At 38.8% G+C, this 25,267-nt stretch overlaps 2 protein-coding genes across 3 annotated transcripts in view; one reads left to right on the top strand and one right to left on the bottom strand.

Annotated features, from left to right (window-relative positions):
• CTSC (cathepsin C) overlaps positions 1 to 8,943 on the top strand; it is a 40,558-nt gene extending 31,615 nt beyond the window's left edge. Inside the window, exons 6-7 of the mRNA XM_060160194.1 lie at positions 922 to 1,053; positions 7,991 to 8,943. Coding sequence (XP_060016177.1) covers positions 922 to 1,053; positions 7,991 to 8,493 — 635 coding nt within the window. The 3' untranslated portion in view covers positions 8,494 to 8,943. The remainder of the gene's footprint in view (positions 1 to 921; positions 1,054 to 7,990) is intronic.
• The window catches only part of LOC132526222 (RAC-gamma serine/threonine-protein kinase-like), a 61,874-nt gene that overhangs the window by 9,125 nt on the left and 27,482 nt on the right, over positions 1 to 25,267 (bottom strand). For both annotated transcript variants that reach the window (XR_009542497.1, XR_009542498.1), the window contains exon 2: positions 18,380 to 18,524. The gene's annotated coding sequence lies outside the window, so the exon portion shown is untranslated. The remainder of the gene's footprint in view (positions 1 to 18,379; positions 18,525 to 25,267) is intronic.

The raw sequence follows: 25,267 nt of genomic DNA, 5'->3' as shown, positions 1-25,267 counted from the left end.
ATGGCTCAGAATGTTGCAAATGTAAATCATTTCTGCATTAAGAATACTGCCAAATGGAAGCAACCTAAGTGTCCATCGACAGATGAATGGATAAAGAAGATGTGGCACATATACACAATGGAATATTACTCGGCCATAAAAAGAAACGAAATTGAGTTATTTGTAGTGAGGTGGATGGACCTAGAGACTATCATACAAAGTGAAGTAAGTCAGAAAGAGAAAAATAAATACTGTATGCTAATGCATATATATATGGAATATAAAAAAAAAGGATCTGAAGAACCTAGGGGCAGGACAGGAATAAAGATGCAGACATAGAGAATGGACTTGAGGACACAGAGAGGGGGAAGGGTAAGCTGGGACGAAGTGAGAGAGTGGCACGGACACATATACACTACCAAATGTAAAATAGATAGCCGGTGGGAAGCAGCCGCATAGCACAGGGAGATCAGCTGGGTGCTTTGTGACCACCTAGAGGGGTGGGATAGGGAGGGTGGGAGGGAGACACAAGAGGGAGGAGATATGGGGATATATGTATATGTATAGCTGATTCACTTTGTTATAAAGCAGAAACTAACACACCATTGTAAAGCAATTATACGCCAATAAAGATGTTTAAAAAAAAAAGAATATTGTCAAATGCTTTGCAGAAGTTAGGTTTTTTTCTCCCAAAATATTTTCAAGGAAAGCCCCATATAGTAATGATTGCCTTTTGGTGAAAAAACTAAAATCTTAATGTTTGCCTATAAGGTCAGTAGCATTCTTTGATTGAATCTTCTTTATTGTGCTGATCCTTATGAACAAAAACTGCAACACTCAATATAAATATATTAATGTATGTCATGCACTTAAGGTTTCTATGATTCTTTTTGAGTGTGTCAAAGGTCTCTTGGGTTATATATCCTTCTTTTCTATTACCAGGGTCTTGTGGAAGCTGCTACTCATTTGCTTCTATGGGGATGATGGAAGCAAGAATCCGTATACTAACCAACAATACCCAGACCCCAATCTTGAGTCCTCAGGAGGTTGTGTCTTGCAGCCAGTATGCTCAAGGTATGTGTTGTATTTCAGGCACTGTTTACCTGTGTGTAGTTTGCCATTGTTGGCAAAGGCAAAAGGATGGGATAGTAGAGAGATCATAATGTCTTCTGTCAGAAAACCTGGGTGCGATTCACAGAAAGATAGACAACATGAAAAGGCAGAGGGCTATCTATGTACCAGATGAAGGAACAAGATAAAACCCCAGAAAAACAACTAAATGAAGTGGAGATAGGCAACCTTCCAGAAAAGGATTCAGAATAATGAGGGCGAAGATGATCCAGGACCTTGGAAAAAGAGTGGAGACAAAGATCGAGAAGATGCAAGAAATGTTTATAAAACACCTAGAAGGATTAAAGAACAAACAAACAAAGATGAACAATACAATAACTGAAATGAAAACTACACTAGAAGGAATCAATAGCAGAATAACTGAGGCAGAAGAACGGGTAAGTGACCTGGAAAACAGAATGGTGGAATTCACCGCTGCGGAACAGAATAAAGAAAAAAGAATGAAAAGAAGACAGCCTAAGAGACCGTGGGGACAACATTAAATGCAACAACATTCGCATTACAGGGGTCCCAGAAGGAGAAGGGAGAGAGGACCCGAGAAAATATTTGAAGAGTCAAAAACTTCCCTAACATGGGAAAGGAAACAGCCACCCAAGTCCAGGAAGCACAGAGAGTCCAATACAGGATAAATCCAAGGAGAAACACACTGAGACACATAGTAATCAAACTGGCAAAAATTAAAGACAAAGAAAAATTATTGAAAGCAGCAAGGGAAAAATGACAAATAACACACAAGGGAACTCCCATAAGGTTAACAGATGATTTCTCAGCAGAAACTCTACAAGCCAGAAGGGAGTGGCATGATATACTTAAAGTGATGAAAGGGAAGAACCTTACAACCAAGATTACTCTACCTGGCAAGGATCTCATTCAGACTCGATGGAGAAATCAAAAGCTTTCCAGACAAGCAAAAGCTAAGAGATATCAGCACCACCAAACCAGCTCTACAAGAAATGCTAAAGGAACTTCTCTAAGTGGGAAATGCAAGCGAAGATAAGGACCTACAAAAACAAACCCAAAACAATTAAGAAAATGGTCATAGTAACATACATATCGATAATTACCTTAAACGTGAATGGATTAAATGCTCCAACCAAAAGACACAGGCTTGCTGAATGGATACAAAAACAAGACCCGTATATATGCTGTCTACAAGAGACCCACTTTAGACCTAGGGACACATACAGACTGAAAGTGAGGAGATGGAAAAAGATATTCCATACAAATGGAAATCAAAAGAAAGGTGCAGTAGCAATACCCATATCAGATAAAATAGACTTTAAAATAAAGAATGTTACAAGAGACAAGGAAGGACACTATATAATGACCAAGGGATCAATCCAAGAAGAAGATATAACAATTATAAATATATATGCACCCAACATAGAAGCACCTCAATACATAAGGCAACTGCTAACAGCTATAAAAGAGGAAATCGACAGTAACACAATAATAGTGGGGGACTTTAACACCTCACTTACACCAATGGATGGATCATCAAAACAGAAAATTAATAAGGAAACAGAAGCTTTAAATGACACAATAGACCAGATAGATTTAATTGATATTTATAGGACATTCCATCCAAAAACAGCAGGTTACACTTTCTTCTCAAGTGTGCATGGAACATTCTCCAGGATAGATCACATCTTGGGTCACAAATCAAGCCTAAGTGAATTTAAGAAAATTGAAATCGTATCAAGCATCTTTTCTGACCACAATGCTATGAGATTAGAAATGAATTACAGGGAAAAAAATGTAAAAAACACAAACACATGGAGGCAAAACAATGCGTTTAGACAAAGAGATCACTGAAGAAATCAAAGAGGAAATCAAAAAATACCTAGAGACAAATGAAAATGAAACGACTATCCAAAACTGCAGCAAAAGCAGTTCTAAGAGGGAAGTTTATAGCTATACAAGCCTACCTCAAGAAACAGGAAAAATCTCAAATAAACAATCTTACCTTACACCTAAAGGAACTAGAGAAAGGAGAACAAACAAAACCCAAAGTTAGCAGAAGGAAAGAAATCATAAAGATCAGAGCAGAAATAAATGAAATAGAAACAAAGAAAACAATAGCAAAGATCAATAAAACTAAAAGCTGGTTCTTTGAGAAGATAAACCATATTGATAAACCATTAGCCAGACTCATCAAGAAAAAGAGGGAGAGGACTCAAATCAATAAAATTAGAAATGAAAAAGGAGAAGTTGCAACAGACACCGCAGAAATACAGAGCATCCTAAGAGACTACTACAAGCAACTCTATGCCAATAAAATGGACAACCTGGAAGAAATGGACAAATTCTTAGAAAGGTATGACCTTCCAAGACTGAACCAGGAAGAAATAGAAAATATGAACAGACCAATCACAAGTAATGAAACTGTGATTAAAAATCTTCCAACAAACAAAAGTCCAGGACCAGATGGCTTCACAGGTGAATTCTATCAAACATTTAGAGAAGAGCAAACACCTATCCTTCTCAAACTCTTCCAAAATGTTGCAAAGGAAGGAACACTCCCAAACTCATTCTATGAGGCCACCATCACCCTGATACCAAAACTGGACAAAGATGCTACAACAAAAGAAAATTACAGTGTTTCCCTGGTGGCGCAGTGGTTGAGAGTCCGCCTGCTGATGCAGGGGACACGGTTTTGTGCCCCGGTCTGGGAAGATCCCATATGCCACGGAGCAGCTAGGCCCGTGAACCATGGCCACTGAGCCTGCGTATCCAGAGCCTGTGCTCCGCAATGGGAGAGGCCACAACAGTGCGAGGCCGCATACTGCAAAAAAAAAAAAAAAGAAAGAAAATTACAGACCAATATCACTGATGAATATAGATGCAAAAATCCTCAACAAAATACTAGCAAACAGAATCCAACAACACATTAAAAGGATCATACACCATGATCAACTGGGATTTATCCCAGGGATGCAAGGATTCTTCAATATATGCAAATCAATCAATGTGATACACTATATTAACAAATTGAAGAATAAAAAACATATGATCATCTCAATAGATTCAGAAAAAGCTTTTGAAAAAATTCAATACCCATTTATGATCAAAATTCTCCAGAAAGTGGGCATAGAGGGAACCTACCTCAACATAATAAAGGCTATATATGACAGACCCACAGCAAACATCATTCTCAATGGTGAAAAGCTGAAAGCATTTCCTCTAAGATCATGAAGAAGACAAGGTTGCCCACTCTCACCACTATTATTCAACATAGTTTTCGAAGTTTTAGCCACAGCAATCAGAGAAGAAAAAGAAATAAAAGGAATCCTGATCTGGAAAGAAGAAGTAAAACTGTCAGTGTTTGCAGATGACATGATACTATACATAGAGAATCCTAAAGATGCTACCAGAAAACTACTAGAGCCAATCAATGAATTTGGTAAAGTTGCAGGATACAAAATTAATGCACAGAAATCTCTTGCATTCCTATATACTAATGATGAAAAATCTGAAAGAGAAATTAAGGAAACACTCCCTTTTACCATTGCAACAAAAAGAGTAAAATACCTAGGAATAAACCTACTTAGGGAGAGAAAAGACCTGTAAGCAGAAAACTCTAAGACACTGATGAAAGAAATTAAAGATGATACCAACAGATGGAGAGAGAGACCATGTTCTGGGATTGGAAAAATCAATATTGTAAAAATGACTATACTACCCAAAGCAATCTACAGACTCAATGCAATCCCTATCAAATTACCAATAGCATTTTTCACAGAACTAGAACAAAATACCTTAAAATTTGTATGGAGACACAAAAGACCCTGAATACCCAAAGCAGTCTTGAGGGAAAAAAGCAGAGCTGGAGGAATCAGGCTCCCTGACTTCAGACTATACAAAAAGCTACAGTAATCAAGACAATATGGTACTGCCACAAAATAGAAATATAGATCAATGGAACAAGACAGAAAGCCCAGAGATAAACCCACGCACTTATGGTCAATTAAGCTATGACAAAGGAGGCAAGGCTATACAATGGAGAAAAGACAGTCTCTTCAATAAGTGGTGCTGGGAAAAGTGGACAGCTACGTGTAAAAGAATGAAATTAGAACACTCCCTAACACCATACACAAAAGTAAAGTCAAAATGGATTAGAGACCTAAATGTAAGACTGGACACTATAAAACTCTTAGAGGAAAACATAGGAAGAACACTCTTTGACATACATCACAGCAAGATCTGTTTTGATCCACCTCCTAGAGTAATAGAAATAAAAACAAACATCAACAAATGGGACCTAATGAAACTTAAAAGCTTTTGCACAGCAAAGGAAACCATAAACAAGACGAAAAGATAATCCTCAGAATGGGCGAAAATATTTGCAAATGAATCAACGGACAAAGGATTAATCTCTAAAATATATAAACAGCTCATGCAGCTGAATGTTAAAAAACTAAATAACCCAGTCAAAAAATGGGCAGAAGACCTAAATAGACATTTCTCCGAAGAAGACATACAGATGGCCAAGAGGCACATGAAAAGCTGCTCAACATCACTAATTATTAGAGAAATGCAAATCAAAACCACAATGATGTATCACCTCACACCAGTTAGAATGGGCATCATCAGAAAATCTACAAACAACAAATGCTGGAGAGGGTGTGGAGAAAAGGGAACCCTCTTGCACTGTTGGTGGGAATGTAAATTGATACAGCCACTATGGAGAACAGTATGGAGGTTCCTTAAAAAACTAAAAATAGAACTACCATATGACCCAGCAATCCCACTACCGGGCATATACCCAGAGAAAGCCATAATTCAAAAAGATACATGCACCCCAATGTTCTTTGCAGCACTATTTACAATAGCCAGGTCATGGAAGCAACCTAAATGCCCATTGACAGACGAATGGATAAAGCAGATGTGGTACATATATACAATGGAATATTACTCAGCCATAAAAAGGAACGAAATTGGGTCATTTGTTGAGACGTGGGTGGATCTAGAGACTGTCATACAGAGTGAAGTCAGAAAGAGAAAAACAAATATCGTGTATTAATGTATATATTTGGAACCTAGAAAAATGGTACAGATGAACTGGTTTGCAGGGCAGAAATTGAGACACAGATGTAGAGAACAAACTTATGGACACCAAGGTGGGAAAGTGGTGGGGGAGGTGGGGGTGGTGGTGTGATGAATTGGGCGATTGGGATTGGCATGTATACACTGATGTGTATAAAACTGATGACTAATAAGAACCTGCTGTATACAAAAATAAATAACATAAAATTCAAAAATTCAGAAAAAAAAACAATCCTGGGTGCAACTTCTGGCCGTATCACTTATTGAGTGGTTTCTCATGGAATTCACTGTACCATCCAGCAACATGTCAATAATTGCTATATTTTGAGTAAGCACTGGCTCTTAGGAGCCTCTTACATGCATTACCCAACAGTGCTCAAACCCTGAAAGAGTAGCTGTTACCCTATTTATAGACAAGGAACAGACATGAAGTTGTTCTATAGTATTTTGATGGCCACTCAGCTTCTAAGCATGAATCTCAGTCCCAAATAAGGTCTCATTCTGAAACCTAATTCTTATTGAAATCATACAAAACTGGTTTCTCTCCAGAAGGATTTAAAAATTGTGTACGTAGGCTTCTAGAACAGGCTATATGTAAGGTGTGTAGAAAGCCCGGCTGCCGTTGATTCAGGGAGAAACATTCTCATTTTAAAGTTTTCTGCTGTCAACCCCAGGTTTGGCTACTAGAGACTTTCTCAGTCCACCAGTGAAACTGCTGGTGAATGATTGTCAGTGAGCCTTTCCTTCTTTCTGAAATACTTATTAAACTCTGACATTGTGACTTTTGGGCCCTGGAGACTCTGAAGTATCAAGAGAGTCCTTACCCTCATGAAGCTTACAGTTACATGAGGAAAATAGAAATTAAATAATTATAAGAACAATGAAGAAAAAGGGTTCTGGATGTGTATACAGGCATACCTCATTTTATTGTGCTTCTCAGATACAGCATGGTTTTTTGTTTTTTACAAATTGAAGGTTCGTGGCAACCCTGCATCGAGCAGGTCTGTCAGTGCCATTTTTGCAACAGGATTTGCTCACTTCATGTCTCTTTATCACATTTTGGTAATTCTTGATATATTTCCAACCCTCTGCCAGCAAAACGATTATAACTCATTGAATGCTCTGGTGATGGTTAGCGGTTTTTTTTTTTTTAGCAATAAAGCATTTTAAAATTAAGGTGTGTGTACTGTTTTTTAAACAAAATGCACACTTAATAGACTACAGTAGATTGTAAACATAACTTTTATATGCACTAGGAAACCAAAACGTTTGTGTGACTTTATTGTGATATTTGCTTTATTGTGGTAGTCTGGAACTGAACCTGCAGTGTCTCTGAGATATGCCTGTAATAGGGCCAGGACTGGAGGAAGGATATGGGGACCTAATTTAGACTTTTCTGCAAGAGGCGGTCAGAGAAGACTTCCTTGAGGAAGTGTCTGGCTATTTAATAATGACAATAATAGCGAACTTTTATTGCTTTTACATGAAGTAATTCATTTAATCCTACAAGGAAGGTGCTATTGCTATCTATATTTTACAGATAAGTAAACAGAGGTACAGAGAAAGTATCAATTCTTAACCCAGTTTTGGATTGAGCCTATGTAGTCAGGCTTCAGAGCCTCCCACTTAACCACGAAGCTACCTTCCATATGAGGTGTCAAATAGATGGCTGATGGATGGATGCATGAAGTGGTATTTAAGCTAAGAAACAACTTCTAGGGGTGACATAAAGAATAATTAATGGCGTAGAAAAGAAAAAATATGAAATGGGACAGTTTGTTTTGTACCCCTTTCTAATAGAGGGTAATAATAACTGTGTGTTCTTCATCCTCAGGCTGTGAAGGTGGCTTCCCATACCTCATCGCAGGAAAGTATGCCCAAGATTTTGGGCTGGTGGAAGAGGCCTGCTTCCCCTACACAGGCACAGATTCTCCATGCAAACTGAAAGAGGACTGCTTCCGTTACTACTCCTCCGAGTACCACTATGTGGGAGGTTTCTATGGGGGCTGCAATGAAGCCCTGATGAAGCTTGAGCTGGTCCATCATGGGCCCATGGCAGTTGCGTTTGAAGTCTACGATGACTTCTTCCACTACCACAAGGGGATCTACCACCACACTGGTCTGAGAGACCCTTTCAACCCCTTTGAGCTGACCAATCATGCTGTCCTGCTGGTGGGCTATGGCACTGACTTGGCCTCTGGACTGGATTACTGGATTGTTAAAAACAGCTGGGGCCCTGGCTGGGGTGAGGGTGGTTACTTCCGGATCCGCAGAGGAACCGATGAGTGTGCAATTGAAAGCATAGCACTGGCGGCCACACCAATTCCTAAATTGTAGGGTGTACCTCCCAGCGTTTCAGACTGATCACCGTCAGTCATGAAAGGAAACTGACTTATTCACAGACTAGAGACTTTTACCGTATTGCTACTGCAATGTCAAAAGGTTACAAATAGATCCCTATGAAGATTTGTGCCTTTAAAATTAAAACTGCCCTTGACCGTAATATACTTTCCCATTGAACACCAGCCTGCTTTTTCCTAAATATTCAGTGAAATGAGGTTTTTATGGATGATGGTAAACTATGAAGTAATGGATTTTGCTAATCATTTGTGATTCAAACAGATGCTGTATTTTTAAAAGTCTGTGTGAATGCACAGGCTTATTTTTTAATTGTATAGATCGTGAGAAAATATGGCAATGATTATTAAATTTTAAAAGTTTTTGTAAATATTCAGGTGATATGTATTATGAAATTTATGTATGTGCTTAAGAGAATTTTTAATCTTGACTCCTTCAGTTGTATTTACTTCTCTCACTTATGTAAATGCTTTAAAAAGGAAAATCAGGGTATTTCAACTAAAAACAACAAAATTATGAACGTTTACAATAGGGGGTATACTCAGTTAATGTCTAGTGAACCCTGAAGTTATCTTCTGGAGATTTGATGAGACAGAGATTATAAAGAAGAGATACAGGAGTTTTGATAAGAGTCTGGTTATTGGTTAAACCTTCTTATGGTGTATCTTGCATTTGGAAGTATTGGTTAGCCTTCATTGGCTGAGCAGTAATAGCCTAATTCGTGGAATATTAGCAGTTTATATTTGGTCAGATCTTTGGGATCTCCAAGGGATATTTCACAGTGATATGAAATCTCCACACTGAGTAAACAGATAGGATCCATTAGAAATAATAGATTAGGCAAAATTAGAGCTCTAAACCATAAACAAGAACTAGAAGGCTTTTAGAGCTGAAAGGGACCTTGAAGATGGTTCAGTGTAACTTCCTCTTAACCAGAAAAAGACACTGAGGCTTATACAGAGGGCAAGTGACTCATCCAAGGTCACACAGCTGGTAAATGATGAGTCTAGATTAGAACCTAGATTTTCTAAGTCTGGTTCTCCTTGAGTGACTTAGACACTGAATCTCTGTGCTTTCCACCAGAGTACCCCAAATCACCAGGGATACTAGATGCATAGTTGGAAATTTCACATTGACATGTGAAGTCTCAGTTTTGTCTTAAACCTCATGTACTTTTTGTATTGCAATTCACTACAATGACTTTTTTCTTTTTTTTTCTTTTTTTTTTTGCGGTACGTGGGCCTCTCAACTGTTGTGGCCTCTCCCATTGCAGAGCACAGGCTCCGGACGTGCAGGCTCAGCAGCTATGGCTCACGGGCCCAGCCGCTCCGCGGCATGTGGGATCTTCCTGGACCGGGGCACGAACCCGTGTCCCCTGCATCAGCAGGCGGACTCTCAACCACTGTGCCACCAGGGAAGCCCTACAATGACATTTTTACTCTTCTTAAACTGAAGGGTTATTCGAGGAGTTTGCCTCGTATTTAAAGTGTGGCTTCTTGGGCCTCCTGGTACATGGCCGCATACCTTTGACCTTTTTACCACATGATGACAAAGAAGCAGACACTCTGAATGGCAGGCATAGCCAGAGTTCTTATTATCTGGAAGGCCTCCAAGGAGGTATATTTTCCTTGTTACTGTTACTGGTGGAATGTAATAATTATAATCCTAATTTATGCCTAGCCTTGTTGCTACATGAAAGTGTAAATAGACTTTGAAATTAAGCAGGAATTTATTTTTCACTAAAATTTATAAAGATATACTACCTGTCAGCTTAATAGCTAAGATTTTCTTTAACCCATTAAGTGTGAGCTCATCCTCTGGTGTTTACTTGGACAGCAGTCAGTTGACACATGTGAGAGCACATCCTGAAGGTGAAGAGCACCCATGCTTTTGCACAATTTCACGGGGGCCCTGGCTGAGCTCTGAAGGAAAATCGTTGCTCGTATCATTCTTTAAATAATCTAGGAAATATTGAAGGACTAAGGACTATAGTTGTGAACTTAACTGGCAATGGGAAGCAGGTCTCACAAGCATGATTAGTTGAGGACAAGCAATGGTTTGAAAAGGGCCTAAGTTTTCAGAGGTGCACGCAGGATTGCCCAGAGAGCTCAAGTTACACTGCCCTTCAACTTGCATTTTCTGCTGTGGGAGGTCTGCTTTTCCTATTGCTCTACAAGAGAAAGATCACCATTTCATCCCCAGTGGTGGAATTCATTCAAGACGTTGACTAAATCATGGTTCCTTAAGCCATGTAATTAAACTGTTAAGCTATACAAAAAGCAAGTTTCATTGTCTGAAACTTGTTTGTATTGGTGCTAACAGAACATATCATCAAAGTCTGTTGAGCAAATGAGCTCTGGAAAAAAATGGGTTGGGAACTCTGGCTAACCTCCCCAAACACGTGCCCAGAAAAGCTACAGTAGTGATGTGCGTGGATGACACCATTGGCCACAAAGCAAAAAATAAGTTTAGCTGGGCCATCTAGCACAAGCATCGTCCTGACCCTGGTGCCTTAGTGCCTGGGTAAGATTGCTTGCTCTGCAACACGAGCCATGAGAACTTGGGCAGTTTACTTAACCTACCAGTGCTTCTATTTCCTCATCTGTAAACTGGGGATAATGGGATAAATATCTATCACGGTCTGAACTCTCCCTAAACTCTTGCTATTATAATAAAGGAACCAAAAGGGTTTACACTTTTGAATGACATTTATTTGGTTTAAGGTCAGGACTTACCCCATCCCAAGTGGGTAAACTAACGTAAATTCAGATAATGAAGTTTCCCTGGCCATTCAAACTTGCTCACTGAACTCTGACTTCTAAACACTGACCTCAGGAACCGAATAGATTTGGATAGTAAGGGATATGTGTATCCACTTCACAGAGCTCTGAAGGATTAAACGCCTTCATATATGGAAAGTCGGTACACCAGTGCTTGGGACGTAGTAAGGGTATATAAATATTAGTTACTGTTCAAGTCATCTTTTTCCCAATTCAAATTGTAATCTTTTGCTATGAGGAAGCAGCTCACGTGTATTCTATTAATAAACAAGCTCTACTCTGAAAGGATACAGGAGGGGCTTCGGAAATTTTTTTTAAAGGGAGTAAAAAACGACAGAGGAACATGGCGCAAAGAAACCCACGGAGAAAAATCTTCGAAAACGTTATGAATTAGGGAGTTGATTTTGATTTTCTGGTCCAGAAGTTTTTACAACCCGCACCACATCATTGCCTCTGCTGCTGCCTGTGTGGAAAGAATAAGTGTGAGAGGCGATCAGGTTTAGATTGCTACAGCAGAGATGAAAATCAAGACCCAGCTGACAGCAAGTAACTTTGAAGCAAAAAAAACCCCAAAAACTAAAGGTTAAGCTAACGTTGTAACAATTTGATTTTCCTAATCAGGATTTTCCTATCAGGATAAGCATAGCAGATTCACATAACAATAGAGCTGGAAGGTCATCTAGTCCACCTCTGTCATTAAAATAAAAATGGGTTCAGTGAGGTGAAATAACATGCCTGGGGTTCTGGCTAATAAAGATAAATCTAGACCCCAGTGCGTCAAGAACTTTCTACTGTACCTGCTGCCTCCCAATTAAGAAAAATGGAGAAAGAAATATAAATGTTATGAGACAACCTGACCTCATACTGTAAAATCATTTCTAAGATCCTTTCCAGTTCTCAGAAATCCTATTCTGAACTCTTGATGGCAAGTGCTCTGGTTTCGGAGGTTTAATCTAACAGTTTTCCTCTAAATATAGTGATGTTAATATTTATATTTCTTAACTGTAATAAAGATTTATTTTTGGCCTAAAGTTAAGTAGAGACTTCCTGACCAAGACAGGAGAGCTTTAGACATAACAAATTCTTCAGCTCTGATGGGAAATGCATGGACTGGAAATTGTACGTTGGTTGTGCATTAGTTAGCCATTAGGTCTTAATTTCATTAGCTGTAAAATACTGACTTCATTGAATTGTAGTTCTGATTCAAAGTGGATTTGCCTAAAATCGCCTGGACTGTAAAATAATTGAATCCTCAGCAGACATTAGGGCTGCCCTGCACAATGTCCTCTTGATGACAGCAAACCAAAATTGCAGGAGATAAACTAGCCCTTGGACAGAACATGCAACACGTGCCTTTGTTGGTGTCTTCATTTCTCCTTTCAGAAGTCCATTTATCAAGATCCCTTTTCCCCACATGCCTTTGAGGAGCTAGCAGAAGTAAGAAACTTAACCTCTCCTTCTCCGATTTTGAGGATGTGATGTTGATACACTTTGATTTTGAACTTTTGGTCCTAAAAGGCAATTTATAGAATTCAAATTCAATTCTATAGGTAGTTAAATAAGGAAAGACTGTGATAAACTCCAAACCCCCCAAGTTGAGGGGAAAAAAAGCAGACTTGTTTCTTCCTCTAATACAAAAGGTCTAAAGAGATTGAAATCCTAGCAAATCAATTGAAAAGAAATAACTTGGAGAAATAGCCTTCCCCTGGGGAAATGAGGGGAATGCCAGGAAGCTAGGGCTGTGCATTAAAGTAATTATTGAGATGATTTGTTTTTTTCTTGTAATGTATTTTCTGCAGCTTCAAAAGTATTGAATAGTTTCAAGTGAAGTATAAGATAAATGATAGAAAATGAATACTTTTAGTATCAGATTTTTATACCCCCCATTCTCTCATTTTTGGGGTTTCTGGAGAGCTAAAAGAAAAGCCTGTTTTCCCTGTAGATAACTATTCCTATGCCACCATAAGAAATGCACAGTATTCCCAAGAGACACAATCCCAGTTCTGTAGACTAAAATTCAGTGGAGTAACAAGGATGGGTCTATGGAGAGAAAGTAAACAAAACAGCGCTGAAGATATCATGAACTCAGATAGTTTTGATCCTCCAGGGTTTGTTATTTAGACCTTAGTCTAAACATAGTCTGAACATAGATCTCTAGTCTTCAGTGTTCACTTGTTAAAAGGTGATGCCAAGGGCAGCGTGGCCAAAGCCAGGGCTGGAGACACGGACACGGCCAGAGCGGGGTGCCCGTGTTGGGAGGCGAGTGGTGGCCGAGGTCTGTCTATGGATTTTGAGCATCTGAGGGTGACCTCTGAATTTAAGCATTCCTTGCTGCTCCCTCACCCTTAAGAAAAAAAAAAAGTTTCAAAGAAGCTGTGAGTGATTATATATTACCTGCCTTGTAAAAAAAAGGTTTACAATGGTAAAGGTGCAGTACAAAATAAGTTAGAAATAAGTGAGCAAACTGAAGCAAAAAGAAGAAAAAGGTAAAAAAAAATAGGATGTGGCCATGAATAAAGTCTGCACAGAGCCTAGCACATTACCTGATGCATGAGGATCAGGCTTCAACAGCGGGTCTGAACCAGAAGTGATTTTTTGTCCCTCATGGGACATCCGGCAATGTTTGTAGACATTTGGGTTGTCACACTGGGGGAGGAGACGCACTCCACAATGAAGAATTATCCAGTGCCAAATGTCAACACTGCCAAGGTGGAGAAAGTCTGCACTACGACATGCCAACTCCTTTATGCTTTCTTCCCCACCACCAAATGAATGTGATGGGCTTCGGAGGAGGGAGAGAATTCTGAGGGTATCTCAGAAGCTTCCAGAACTTGAGCTGAACTTTGAAGAATCAAAAGGAGTAGTAAAAGGCAGGGAAGGCCCAGGGAGTGGGGGCACATTGAAGTTGTGGGGGCACATTGAAGTTGTGAGACAAGGTAAGAGCACTGCCCCTCAGTTTCAAGACAACAGGCTGAGCCCATTGTGTACTAGCCCAACCCAACAGGAACCCAGTGATAAGTTCCAATAGGAACTTGTTAAATATATAGTCTTAAGTTACAATAAGAATGGGGCTCATTGATGGATCCGAAATTGGATGAATTCTTATTTCAAAAAAGGAGGAGGGCAGCAAATGGGAAGGTAGGATCATAATTGGAGGCCCACGTGAGTGAGAAAATTCTGCCATAGAAGATGAACACACCATCTCAACCCACCAAACATTTGATCGAGATAAGGATAAAAAGAAGAGAGGTTGTAGTATTTTTGCTTACAAAGAGCATTTACTTGGGATTTGAACCCAGGTCTCTACGTTGTAGAACCACAGCTCTTAACTGCTCTATACTTCCTCCCTCAAGATGTCCTTCCTGTGTTTCTCCTCGTGGTGTGTTCATTTTTCAGGCCGTGGTCCGTTTTATTCTTCTTTGTCATTTTGTAGGTAAATATTATACTTGCTCAAGCCCTGAGAGATGCCTTCATCTTAAACCAGGATGAATAAATGAAGGGTGGTCTCAGAGATAGAGGTTAAGTCAGGAGAGGAACGGTGAGAAAGGAATGACACACTCTATCTTAAACATGTTGCATTTCAGCTGACCACTGCAAAAGCAGGGAAAACTTTTCTTTCAACAAGTGTCTCACCAGAAATGTGATAGCTATTCTCAGGAAGGATTTGGCAAACCTAATATTTAGCAGATTTGCAACAATAACTCTAAGCTCAAATGGAAGGTATCTTCTGGCAGTGCGTCCAGCCCTCCAAGGGAGGGTGGATTATTTTACTTGGAGTGATATGGCAAGGAAGGTATTAAGGACAGTAACTTCTTTCCAGTATAAAATTAATTAATTAATTAAAGAAGAAAGATGACTGAGGCCTTCTCTGCTGTATTCCACGTGTACCTCAGGATGTTGGTAGAAAAGGTATCAATGCAGGATGGGTTCACAGAACACATCTGGGTTCACAGAAAGTTTAAAGTCAATCTGGGCACTCAAGGATTTCTTTCTATATATTTGAACTGCCTGCCTGTTGGGATTTTAAAGTTTGGGATAATAAAAAATAAATTAAAAAAGAAATGGCTCCTGCAATTTTTGCATAAATTTTTACTGAATTCAGCTCAGAGTCCTTCAGCATGAAGAGTGCTGGCTTTGGCAATCATCCAGAAAACACCTCTTAGGAGGAGCCTCTCTGTTTTTGTTTTGTAGCAACTTTGCACAATTAATGACAGCATTATTTACAGTTATAAGAAGTTGGAAACAACCTAGTGGTCCAAGAAATAGGAAATATGTCATTTACAGTACACAAGCTTAACAATATATTATACAGTAGTAAAAATAACTGTGCCTCCAATATAACAACATTAAGAAATGTTTATGTTATGATATATAGAAAAATGATACCGTGTTTTGTTACATAAAAAGCAAATGGACGTGTAAGCACCTTCAAAAGGAGGGTTATGAATGGATAAAGTTATTTCCTTTATTGGTTTTGTTATAACAGCTATGTTATATATAACAGAAAATGTAATCAAAATTTGCACAGCCAAGAAGCCCTCATCATAAAAATATGCTCAGGTCTCTCTCCCCTCATAAAAAGCCACCAACTTTTCATCCTACAGCAAATATCACATTATTTTTTCCTTCTTTCAACAGCTAAGCTTCTTCAAGGAAGCTTTTTTTTTTACCTTCTCTCTTTGTGTTTTCTCCTTAATGTCATGAAATCTGCCTTCCACCAGGTCACTTCATTGAAGTTGTTCACATCAAGGTAAGCAAAAAAACACCTTGTTACTTAAAGCAGTTTTCAGTCTTTTCCTCAGCATTTGATATTTGGTCATGCCTTCCTTAACCTTGCACCTCCCAGCTTTCAGATCTCTATTTCTTTGCAGTTCCCTTTTCAGACTCCTGGTCCCCCACCCATTCCCTAATTTTACTATTCCTCCAGTTTCTATACAATCCTCTTTCCCCATCACTATATATTATCTCAAGTTGAGCTTTTTCACAGTCAGTATATATTATCTATGTGCTGGTGAATCCCAAATCTAGCCTCCATCTCCAGAGCTCATGTATTAGTTATCTAATTGTGGCATAACACAATACCCAAAGACCCAGTGGTTTAAACTAACACAAACTTGTTATCTTATAATTGATGTGGGTCTGGAATCCAGGTGCAGTTTCACTGGATTCTGTGCTTCATGGGCCTCTCACAAGGCTGCAGTCAAGGTGTCAGCCTATGGTCTTCAGTCTCATCTGAAGGTTCACCTGGGGAAGGCTCACCCAGAAATTGTAGGCAGTATTCAGTTCCTTGCAGATTCTTGGATTAAAGGCCTCAGTTTCTTGCTGGCTGCTGCCCAGAGGCTACCCTCAGTGCCTTGCCATATGGGCCTCTCCAATATGAGAGCTTGTTCACCTAAGTGTGCAAGCTATGATAGCAATAGAGGGAGTGTACTAACAAGGTAGGATTCAAAATCTTTGTAACCTAATCATGGAAGAGATATTCCGTGAGATATCCTCAATGTTCCCACATTCTATTGGTCAGAAGCAAATTACTCAAGGATAGAGTATTACAGAAAGCCTGAATACCAAGAGATGGAGATCACTGGGGCCATGATAATGGTACTTACCATAACTTTAAACCAGATATCTCCCTTCCTACTTGTACCTAGATTTACGAGTCCCATTAGCCAGTGCAAAATGCACAAATCTGAGTAAATCATCTTTGTCCCATCCCTGAAGCAAGCTCATTTCCATTCTTTCAGTTATTGGCACCCTCATTCACCCAGTTTCCAAAATCAGAAACCTAGGTATTTCATTGATTTATTCCTCTTCCTCACCCACGCGATGTTCAATTGGTCGTGACCTCCTACCAATTCTAATTTCTAAATACCTGTTAAATCTGTCTCTCCACACATCTGCCTTAAACTATTCTGCCTTAAACTATCATGATCTGTAAATTGTGTCACTGGTATATCCTCCTAACATACCTTTCTACTTCCAGCCTTGCTCTCTCCAATCCTCACCACAGCAAAGTTGACGATGTCACATCTCTGTTTAAAATCTTTAATGGCTTCCCATAGCTCAGGAATATTTCAAGGTGGACAGGCTAGTAACCTAAAAATGGACATTCGATAAACCTGTGGTTTTCATAATGCGGACTTCAGAAACTTAAACTCAGCAAAATCTTCTTGGCTGGTAGGGATACACAGAAGCTGAGTGACAAATATTATGAGGAAAATAGTTTTCTATTTGAAACTCCTAAGTAGGATGCAAGTGGTTTAGTGTGGTATATCAAATATGGGAGATGTAAGGTCAAAACAGTTGTATCTGTCTGTAGTAACTGCCATCAGTTTTTCTTTAAAATGTTATCTTTTTGGAAGCCAGAATTCCTTGAAGATATTTTCTATCAAATAACAAAAGTTCAACCATATAACTTTCCAGGTATTTTCATTTATTAAAAGTTTCATAACAGTTCTCAGAAACTCAGACCTATTTATTCCAACATTTTAATCTCTCAGAGTCTTTGCTAGCTCACAGGATGACAATATAAGAACAGGAAAATGTTCCTGTACAGTCTTGGCAAAGGCAAGGACCTGCACATACAAGATCAGAAGTCTAATTCCTCCCCAGACCATATTCGATTATAGTTGCTTGGAATTCAGCAATATTGTTGTCTGCTTTTAGTAAACCTCCCTCTTTTTCTACTCTGGTCATGTGGCTGGGATGACTAAGAGTGAAAATGGCATTTCCTAATCAGTTATAACATGACTGTTTGTTAAATATTTTCCTAATTGTTGTCCCCAGGAGGCACTGATGCCAGGTCTGGAATGTTTATCTCGGAGTTGTCTATGCAGAAGCAGACCTGATGTGCCAGCTATAAACTGGAGGCCAAACACCTGCGCTTATTTTAATCTGTGCTGTCCCTATCCTCGAGACATAACTCACGGGATTCCCTAAAAGACGCCTCAACCTTAAATTCAGTTGAACTGCATCAATTTCCCAGGCCTGGAAAACAGCTGATACTTGTATTCCTGACAGCCCCATTCAAAAATGAGATAAGAAAAATAACATTTTCATAGAGACATATAGGAAAGAACTATACAAACCCCGAAGACTTGGTTTGGCAGAAATATTTTCCCATGCAAAAATGAGTAGTGTTTCGGGCACTTGCTGTAGTACTTTGTAGCTGGCAGCTGAATTATCTTGGTCTCTGCTCAAAACTCTGGTCTCAAAAGCTGATCTTCAACTCTCCTGTGTTAAAAAGGATTTAGAACACTTAATGACCATTTACATGTCAAAACTGAAACATTACGTTGACCTGATTATGAGTCACTGTGCCTGTCCAAGTGGCCATAATAACAGACAAAATAATTACCTTTTGAATGGAAGTATACTGTTTATATTGTTCTTCAAATAATCTCTGAGATAGACAGGAAACGTTTTAACAGTCCATTTTACAGATATAAAACTGAGGTTCTGTGAGACCAAAAGTCTGGCTCACAGTATTTGTAAGAACCAGTGCTTGAGCCCATAGCTTCAGACTTAAGCCTACTCTCTATCTTGCCCCATTCTTTTCAATGTTTATTTTCTGAAATGCAACGTATCAGGCATTAAGTTAGTAATTCTTCCTTTAAATGTACCTGACAGAAAATTATACACCACTCTTAGTCAATAATGACTCGGAGAATTATTTATGCTTTCCCTAGCATTAGTACTTTTACGCTATTTTTGAAGGTAATTATCCTACCTGTGACTGATGTATTATTATAAAACAAGTGTGGGCTTGGTTGTCTACAAATGTACCCACAAATAAGTATGTCCTGTTGCCAAAATTAGGATCACCCATATTCTTTTTTCCTAGAAAATTTATTTTAACCAGGATTCCCTGCCTCTGTAAATTAACCATCCTCTAACCCATATCCTCATATCATTTAATGCTTTGGGACCTCCAAATGGGGTACTTGTTATGAGACAAGGACATAGCCTGTCTCCCCTACAGTAAAAGCCAATAGAAGAGAAAGAGATACATCACATGATATCGCTTACATGCGGAATCGAAAAAGAAATGATCCAAATGAACGTATTTACAAAACAGAAACAGACGTACAGACTTAGAGAATAAGCTTATGGTTAGCAGAGGGGGAAGGATGGAGGGAAGGGATAGTTAACGGAGTTTGGGAAAAGAAAAAAAAAACATTAATTCACTGTCTTCCAATTTGATAATTGAAATTCTGGCTTATTTCTATCTTGTGCCTATTGCTTCTTATCACCCTCTGTTCTTTTTCTTGGGGAAGGAAGATTAGAAGTTGATGAGGGAAGAGTCAAAGGGAACAGTGTGATAAACCTATGCTTGTAAAGCAATCTAGGACCTCAGAGGTGGGTTGGTGTGAAATAAAGGGAAACAAGAGTCCAATATATAAATTCCAATGAAACACGGTGATGTGATCTAGGCAGCATTGATATTTAAGGGGACATCCTAAACAGTTGATGGAACATGGTGGCAGGAGCCTCCTGGGCACAAATGGGAGCAGTAACATGGTTTAAATTTTGGCAAAAGATTCCCAGTTAGTGCCTGGATGCAGTAGATAGGCATAGTGTCAGGACCCAATAAAATAATAGATAAGCAGGATATCTGGACCCAGGAAAATGAGCCAGAGCTCCAGGAGGGAGGTGGGGGGGAGGCGAGGGCTGGAGTACAATCTAGGAGAGTGTTCAAAGGATCTGGAGAGGAAGAAAGCCTGCAGCTTTGGGCCTGGGTTTCATTCCACATACACTGGGTCTTAATACTAAATAGACCCACCTGCTGGTGAGGATAGGGTCAGTGGGGAAAAACATTTTGAGCAGGGAAAGAATATAATTAGATCTTTACTTTGATAATATTTTTACCTGTTGTTAAGGAAAGGTGGAGAGGAAGGAAAAACTAGAAACAAGGAGACCAATTAGAGGGCCGTGGATATCTTCAAATAATGATCTGCCTCACCTTCATCTTTGCCAGACTTCTTTTTCCAAATATCTGTACCTTACCAACTCATCTAACACTTATTATCTGTTTCTGTATTATGAGGTTGTGAACTTTGAGGTATTTGATGAATTTAGATGTTTCATAGCATTACGTTTATAACAATCAGAAAAATACATGGGTACTGTTCAGTGAAAACTAGAAAGTGTGGCAAATAAAGCATGGTATGAGCAGAGAAAAGGAGGTTTAAGATGTTTTATTCAGGGATACAGATATGTCAAAAGGGAAAGGTTGATTGATTCTTACAGCAACGTGTTATCAGGTGGGCAAACATTTTGCAACACAAGTCAATTCAACTTCATTATGTTTGAAGAATATATTATTTTATATATTTTTCATTTAACTTGTTTGTGTTTTTATGTGTTACTTGTAAACAATATATAGTTGGGTCATTTTATTACTTTTCTTAAAAATCTTTATCCGAGTATAACTGCTTTACAATGGTGTGTTAGTTTCTGTTCTATAACAAAGGGAATCAGCTATACATATACATATATCCCTATATCTCCTCCCTCCTGTGCCTCCCTCCCACCCTCCCTATCCCACCCCTCTAGGTGGTCACAAAGCACCCAGCTGATCTCCCTGTGCTCTGTGGCTGCTTCCCACTAGCTATCTATTTCACATTTGGTAGTATATATCAGTCCATGACACTCTCTCACTTCGTTCCAGCTTACCATTCCCCCTCCCCATGTCCTCAGGTCCATTCTCTGCACCTGCGTCTTTATTCCTGTCCTGCCCCTAGGTTCTTCATACGTTTTTTTTTTTTTTAGATTCCAGATATATGTGTTAGCATACGGTATTTGCTTTTCTCTTTCTGACTTAATTCACTCTGCGTGACAGACTCCAAGTCCATCCACCTCACCACAAATAACTCAATTTTGTATATTTTAATGGCTGAGTAATATTCCACTGCATATATGTGCCACATCTTCTTTATCCATACATCTGTTAATAGACATTTAGGTTGCTTCCATGTCCTGGGTATTGTAAAGAGAGCTGCAATGAACATTGTGGTACATGACTTTTTGAATTATGGTTTCTCAGGGTATATGCCCAGTAGTGGGATTGCTGGGTCATATAGTAGTTCTATTCTTAGATTTTAAGGAACCTCCATACTGTTCTCCATAGTGGCTGTATCAATTTACATTCCCACCATCAGTGCAAGAGGGTTCCCTTTTCTCCACACCCTCTCCAGCATTTTTTGTTTATAGATTTTCTGATGATGCCCATTCTAACTGGTGTGAGGTGATACCTCAATGTAGTTTTATTTGCATTTCTCTAATAATTAGTGATGTTGAGGAGCTTTTCATGTGCTTCTTGGCCATCTGTATGTCCTCTTTGGAAAAGTGTCTATTCAGGTCTTCTGCCCATTTTGGGATTGGGTTGTTTGTTTTTTTGATATTGAGCTGCACGAACTGCTTGTATATTTTGGAGATTGATCCTTTGTTGGTTGCTTCATTTGCAAATATTTTCTCCCGTTCTGAGGGTTGTCTTTTCATCTTGTTTATGGTTTCCTTTGCAGTGCAAAAGATTTTAAGTTTCATTAGACCCATTTGTTTATTTTTGTTTTTATTTCCATTTCTCTAGTAGGTGGGTCAAAAAGGATCTTGCTGTGATTTATGTCATAGAGTGTTCTGTCTATCATTTCCTCTAAGAGTTTTATAGTGTCTTTTAATTAGGTCTTTAATCCATTTTGAGTTTACTTTTGTGCATGGTAATAAGGAGTGTTCTAATTTCATTCTTTTAGGTCTTTAATCCATTTTGAGTTTACTTTTGTGCATGGTGATAAGGAGTGTTCTAATTTCATTCTTTTACATGTAGCTGTCCAGTTTTCCCAGCACCACTTATTGAAGAGGCTGTCTTTTCTCCATTGTATATTCTTGCCTCCTTTATCAAAAATAAGGTGACCATATGTGTGTGGGTTTATCTCTGGGCTTTCTTTCCTGTTCCATTGATCCATATTTCTCTTTTTGTGCCAGTACCATACTGTCTTGATTACTGTAGCTTTGTAGTATAGTTTGAAGTCAGGGAGCCTGATTCCTCCAGCTCCGTTTTTCTTTCTCAAGATTGCTTTGGCTACTCGGGGTCTTTGTGTTTCCACACAAATTGAGAAATTTTTTGCTCTAGGCCTCTGAAAAATGCCATTGGTATTTAGATAGGGAATTGGATTGAATCTGTAGATAGCTTTGGGTAGTATAGTTATTTTCACAATGTTGAGCTTTCCAATCCAAGAACATTGTATATCTCTCCATCTGTTTATATCTTCTTTAATTTCTTTCATCAGTGTCTTATAGTTTTGTGCATACAGGTCTTTTCTCTCCTTAGGTATGTTTATTCCTAGGTATTTTATTTGTTTTGTTGCAATGGTAAATGGGAGTGTTTCCTTAATTTCTCTTTCAGATTTTTCATCATTAGTGGATAGGAATGCCAGAGATTTCTGTGCATTAATTTTGTATCCTGGTACTTTACCAAATTCATTGATTAGCTCTAGTAGTTTTCTGGTAGCATCTTTTGGATTCTCTATGTATTATATCATGTCATCGGTAAAAACAGTGACAGCTTTACTTCTTCTTTCCCAATTTGTATTCCTTCTATTTCTTTTTCTTCTCTGTTTGCTGTGGCTAAAACTTCCAAAATTATGTTGAATAAGAGTGGTGAGAGTGGGCAACCTTGTCTTGTTCCTGATCTTAGAGGAAATGGTTTCAGTTTTACACCATTGAGAATGATGTTGGCTGTGGGTTTGTCATAAATGGCCTTTATTATGTTGAGGTAAGTTCCCTCTATGACTACTTTCTGGAGGGTTTTTATCATAAATCGGTGTTGAATTTTGTCAAAAGCTCTTTCTGCATCTAGTGAGATGATCATATGGTTTTTATCCTTCAATTTGTTATTATGGTGTATCACATTGATTGATTTGCATGTATTGAAGAATCCTTGCATTCCTGGGATAAACCCCACTTGATCATGGTGTATGATCCTTTTAATGTGCTGTTGGATTCTGTTTGCTAGTATTTTGTTGAGGATTTTTGCATCTATGCTCATCAGTGATACTGGGCTGTAGTTTTCTTTCTTTGTGACATCTTTGTCTGGTTTTGGTATCAGGGTGATGGTGGCCTGGTAGAATGAGATGGGGAGTGTCCCTCCCTCTGTTATATTTTGGAAGAGTTTGAGAAGAATAGGTGTTAGCTCTTCTCTAAATGTTTGATAGAATTCGCCTGTGAAGCCATCTGATCCTGGACTTTTGTTTGTTGGAAGTTTTTTTTTTTTGGCGGTACGCAGGCCTGTCACTCTTGTGGCCTCTCCTATTGCGGAGCACAGGCTCAGGATGCGCAGGCTCAGCGGCCATGGCTCACGGGCCTAGCAGCTCCATGGCATGTGGGATCTTCCCGGACCGGGGCACAAACCCGTGGTCCCCTGAATCGGCAAGCGGACTCTCAACCACTGTGCCACCAGGGAAGCCCTGTTGGAAGATTTTTAATCACAGTCTCAATTTCAGTGCTTCTGATTCATCTGTTAATATTTTCTATTTCTTCCTGGTTCAGTCTCAGAGGGTTGTGCTTTTCTAAGAATTTGTCCATTTCTTCCAGGTTGCCCATTTTATTGGCATTTAGTTGCTTGTAGTAATCTCTCATGATCCTTTGTATTTCTGCAGTGTCAGTTGTTACTTCTCCTTTTTCATTTCTAATTCTATTGAGCTGAGTCTTCTCCCTTTTTTTCTTGATGAGTATGGCTAATGGTTTATCAATTTTGTTTATCTTCTCAAAGAACCAGCTTTTAGTTTTATTGGTCTTTGCTATTGTTTCCTTCATTTCTTTTTCATTTATTTCTGATCTGATATTTATGATTTCTTTCCTTCTGCTGACTTAGGGGTTTTTTTGTTCTTCGTTCTCTAATTGCCTTAGGTGTAAGGTTAGGTTGTTTATTTGAGATGGTTCTTGTTTCTTGAGGTAGGATTGTATTGCTATACACCTCCCTCTTAGAACTGCTTTTGTTGCATCCCATAGGTTTTGGATCATCGTGTTTTCATTGTCATTTGTTTCTAGGTATTTTTTGATTACCTCTTTGATTTCTTCAGTGATCTCTTGGGTATTAAGTAGTGTAGTGTTTAGCATCCATGTATTTGTATTTTTTACTGATTTTTTCCTGGAATTGATATCTAGTCTCATAGCAGTGTGGTTTGAAAAGATACTTGATACGATTTCAATTTTCTTAAATTTCCCGAGGCTTGATATGTGACCCAAGATATGATGTATCCTGCAGAATGTTCCATGAGCACTTGAGAAGAAAGTGTATTCTGTTCTTTTTGGATGAAATGTCCTATAAATATCAATTAAGTCCATCTTGTTTAATGTATCATTTAAAGCTTCTGTTTCCTTATTTATTTTCATTTTGGAGGATCTGTCTATTGGTGGAAGTGAGGTTTTAAAGTCCCCTACTGTGATTGTGTTACTTTCAATTTCCCCTTTTAAGGCTGCTAGCATTTGCCTTATGTATTGAGGTGCTCCTGTGTTGGGTGCATAACTATTTACAATTATATCTTGTTCTTGGATTGATCCCTTGATCATTACGTAGTGTCCTTCTTTGTCTCTATAATAATCTTTATTTTAAAGTCTATTTTGTCTGATGTGAGAAATGCTACTCCAGCTTTCTTCTGATTTCCATTTTGCATGGAATATCTTCTTCCATCCCCTCACATTCAGTCTGGTGTGTCCCTAGGTCTGAAGTGGGTTTCTTGTAGACAGCATATATATGAGTCTTGTTTTTGTATCCATTCAGCCAGTCTGTGTCTTTTGGTTGGAGCATTTAATCCATTTACATTCAAGGTAGTTTTCGATATGTATGTTCCTATTACCATTTTCTTAATTGTTTTGGGTTTGTTATTGTAGGTCTTTTCCTTCTCTTGTGTTTCCTGCCTAGAGAAGTTCCTTTAGCATTTGTTGTAAAGCTGGTTGGGTGGTGCTGAATTCTCTTAGCT

This window comes from Lagenorhynchus albirostris, chromosome 9 (genome assembly GCF_949774975.1).
Source record: "Lagenorhynchus albirostris chromosome 9, mLagAlb1.1, whole genome shotgun sequence".
Lineage (NCBI taxonomy): Eukaryota > Metazoa > Chordata > Mammalia > Artiodactyla > Delphinidae > Lagenorhynchus > Lagenorhynchus albirostris.
This window is presented reverse-complemented; position numbering and strand designations above follow the sequence as displayed.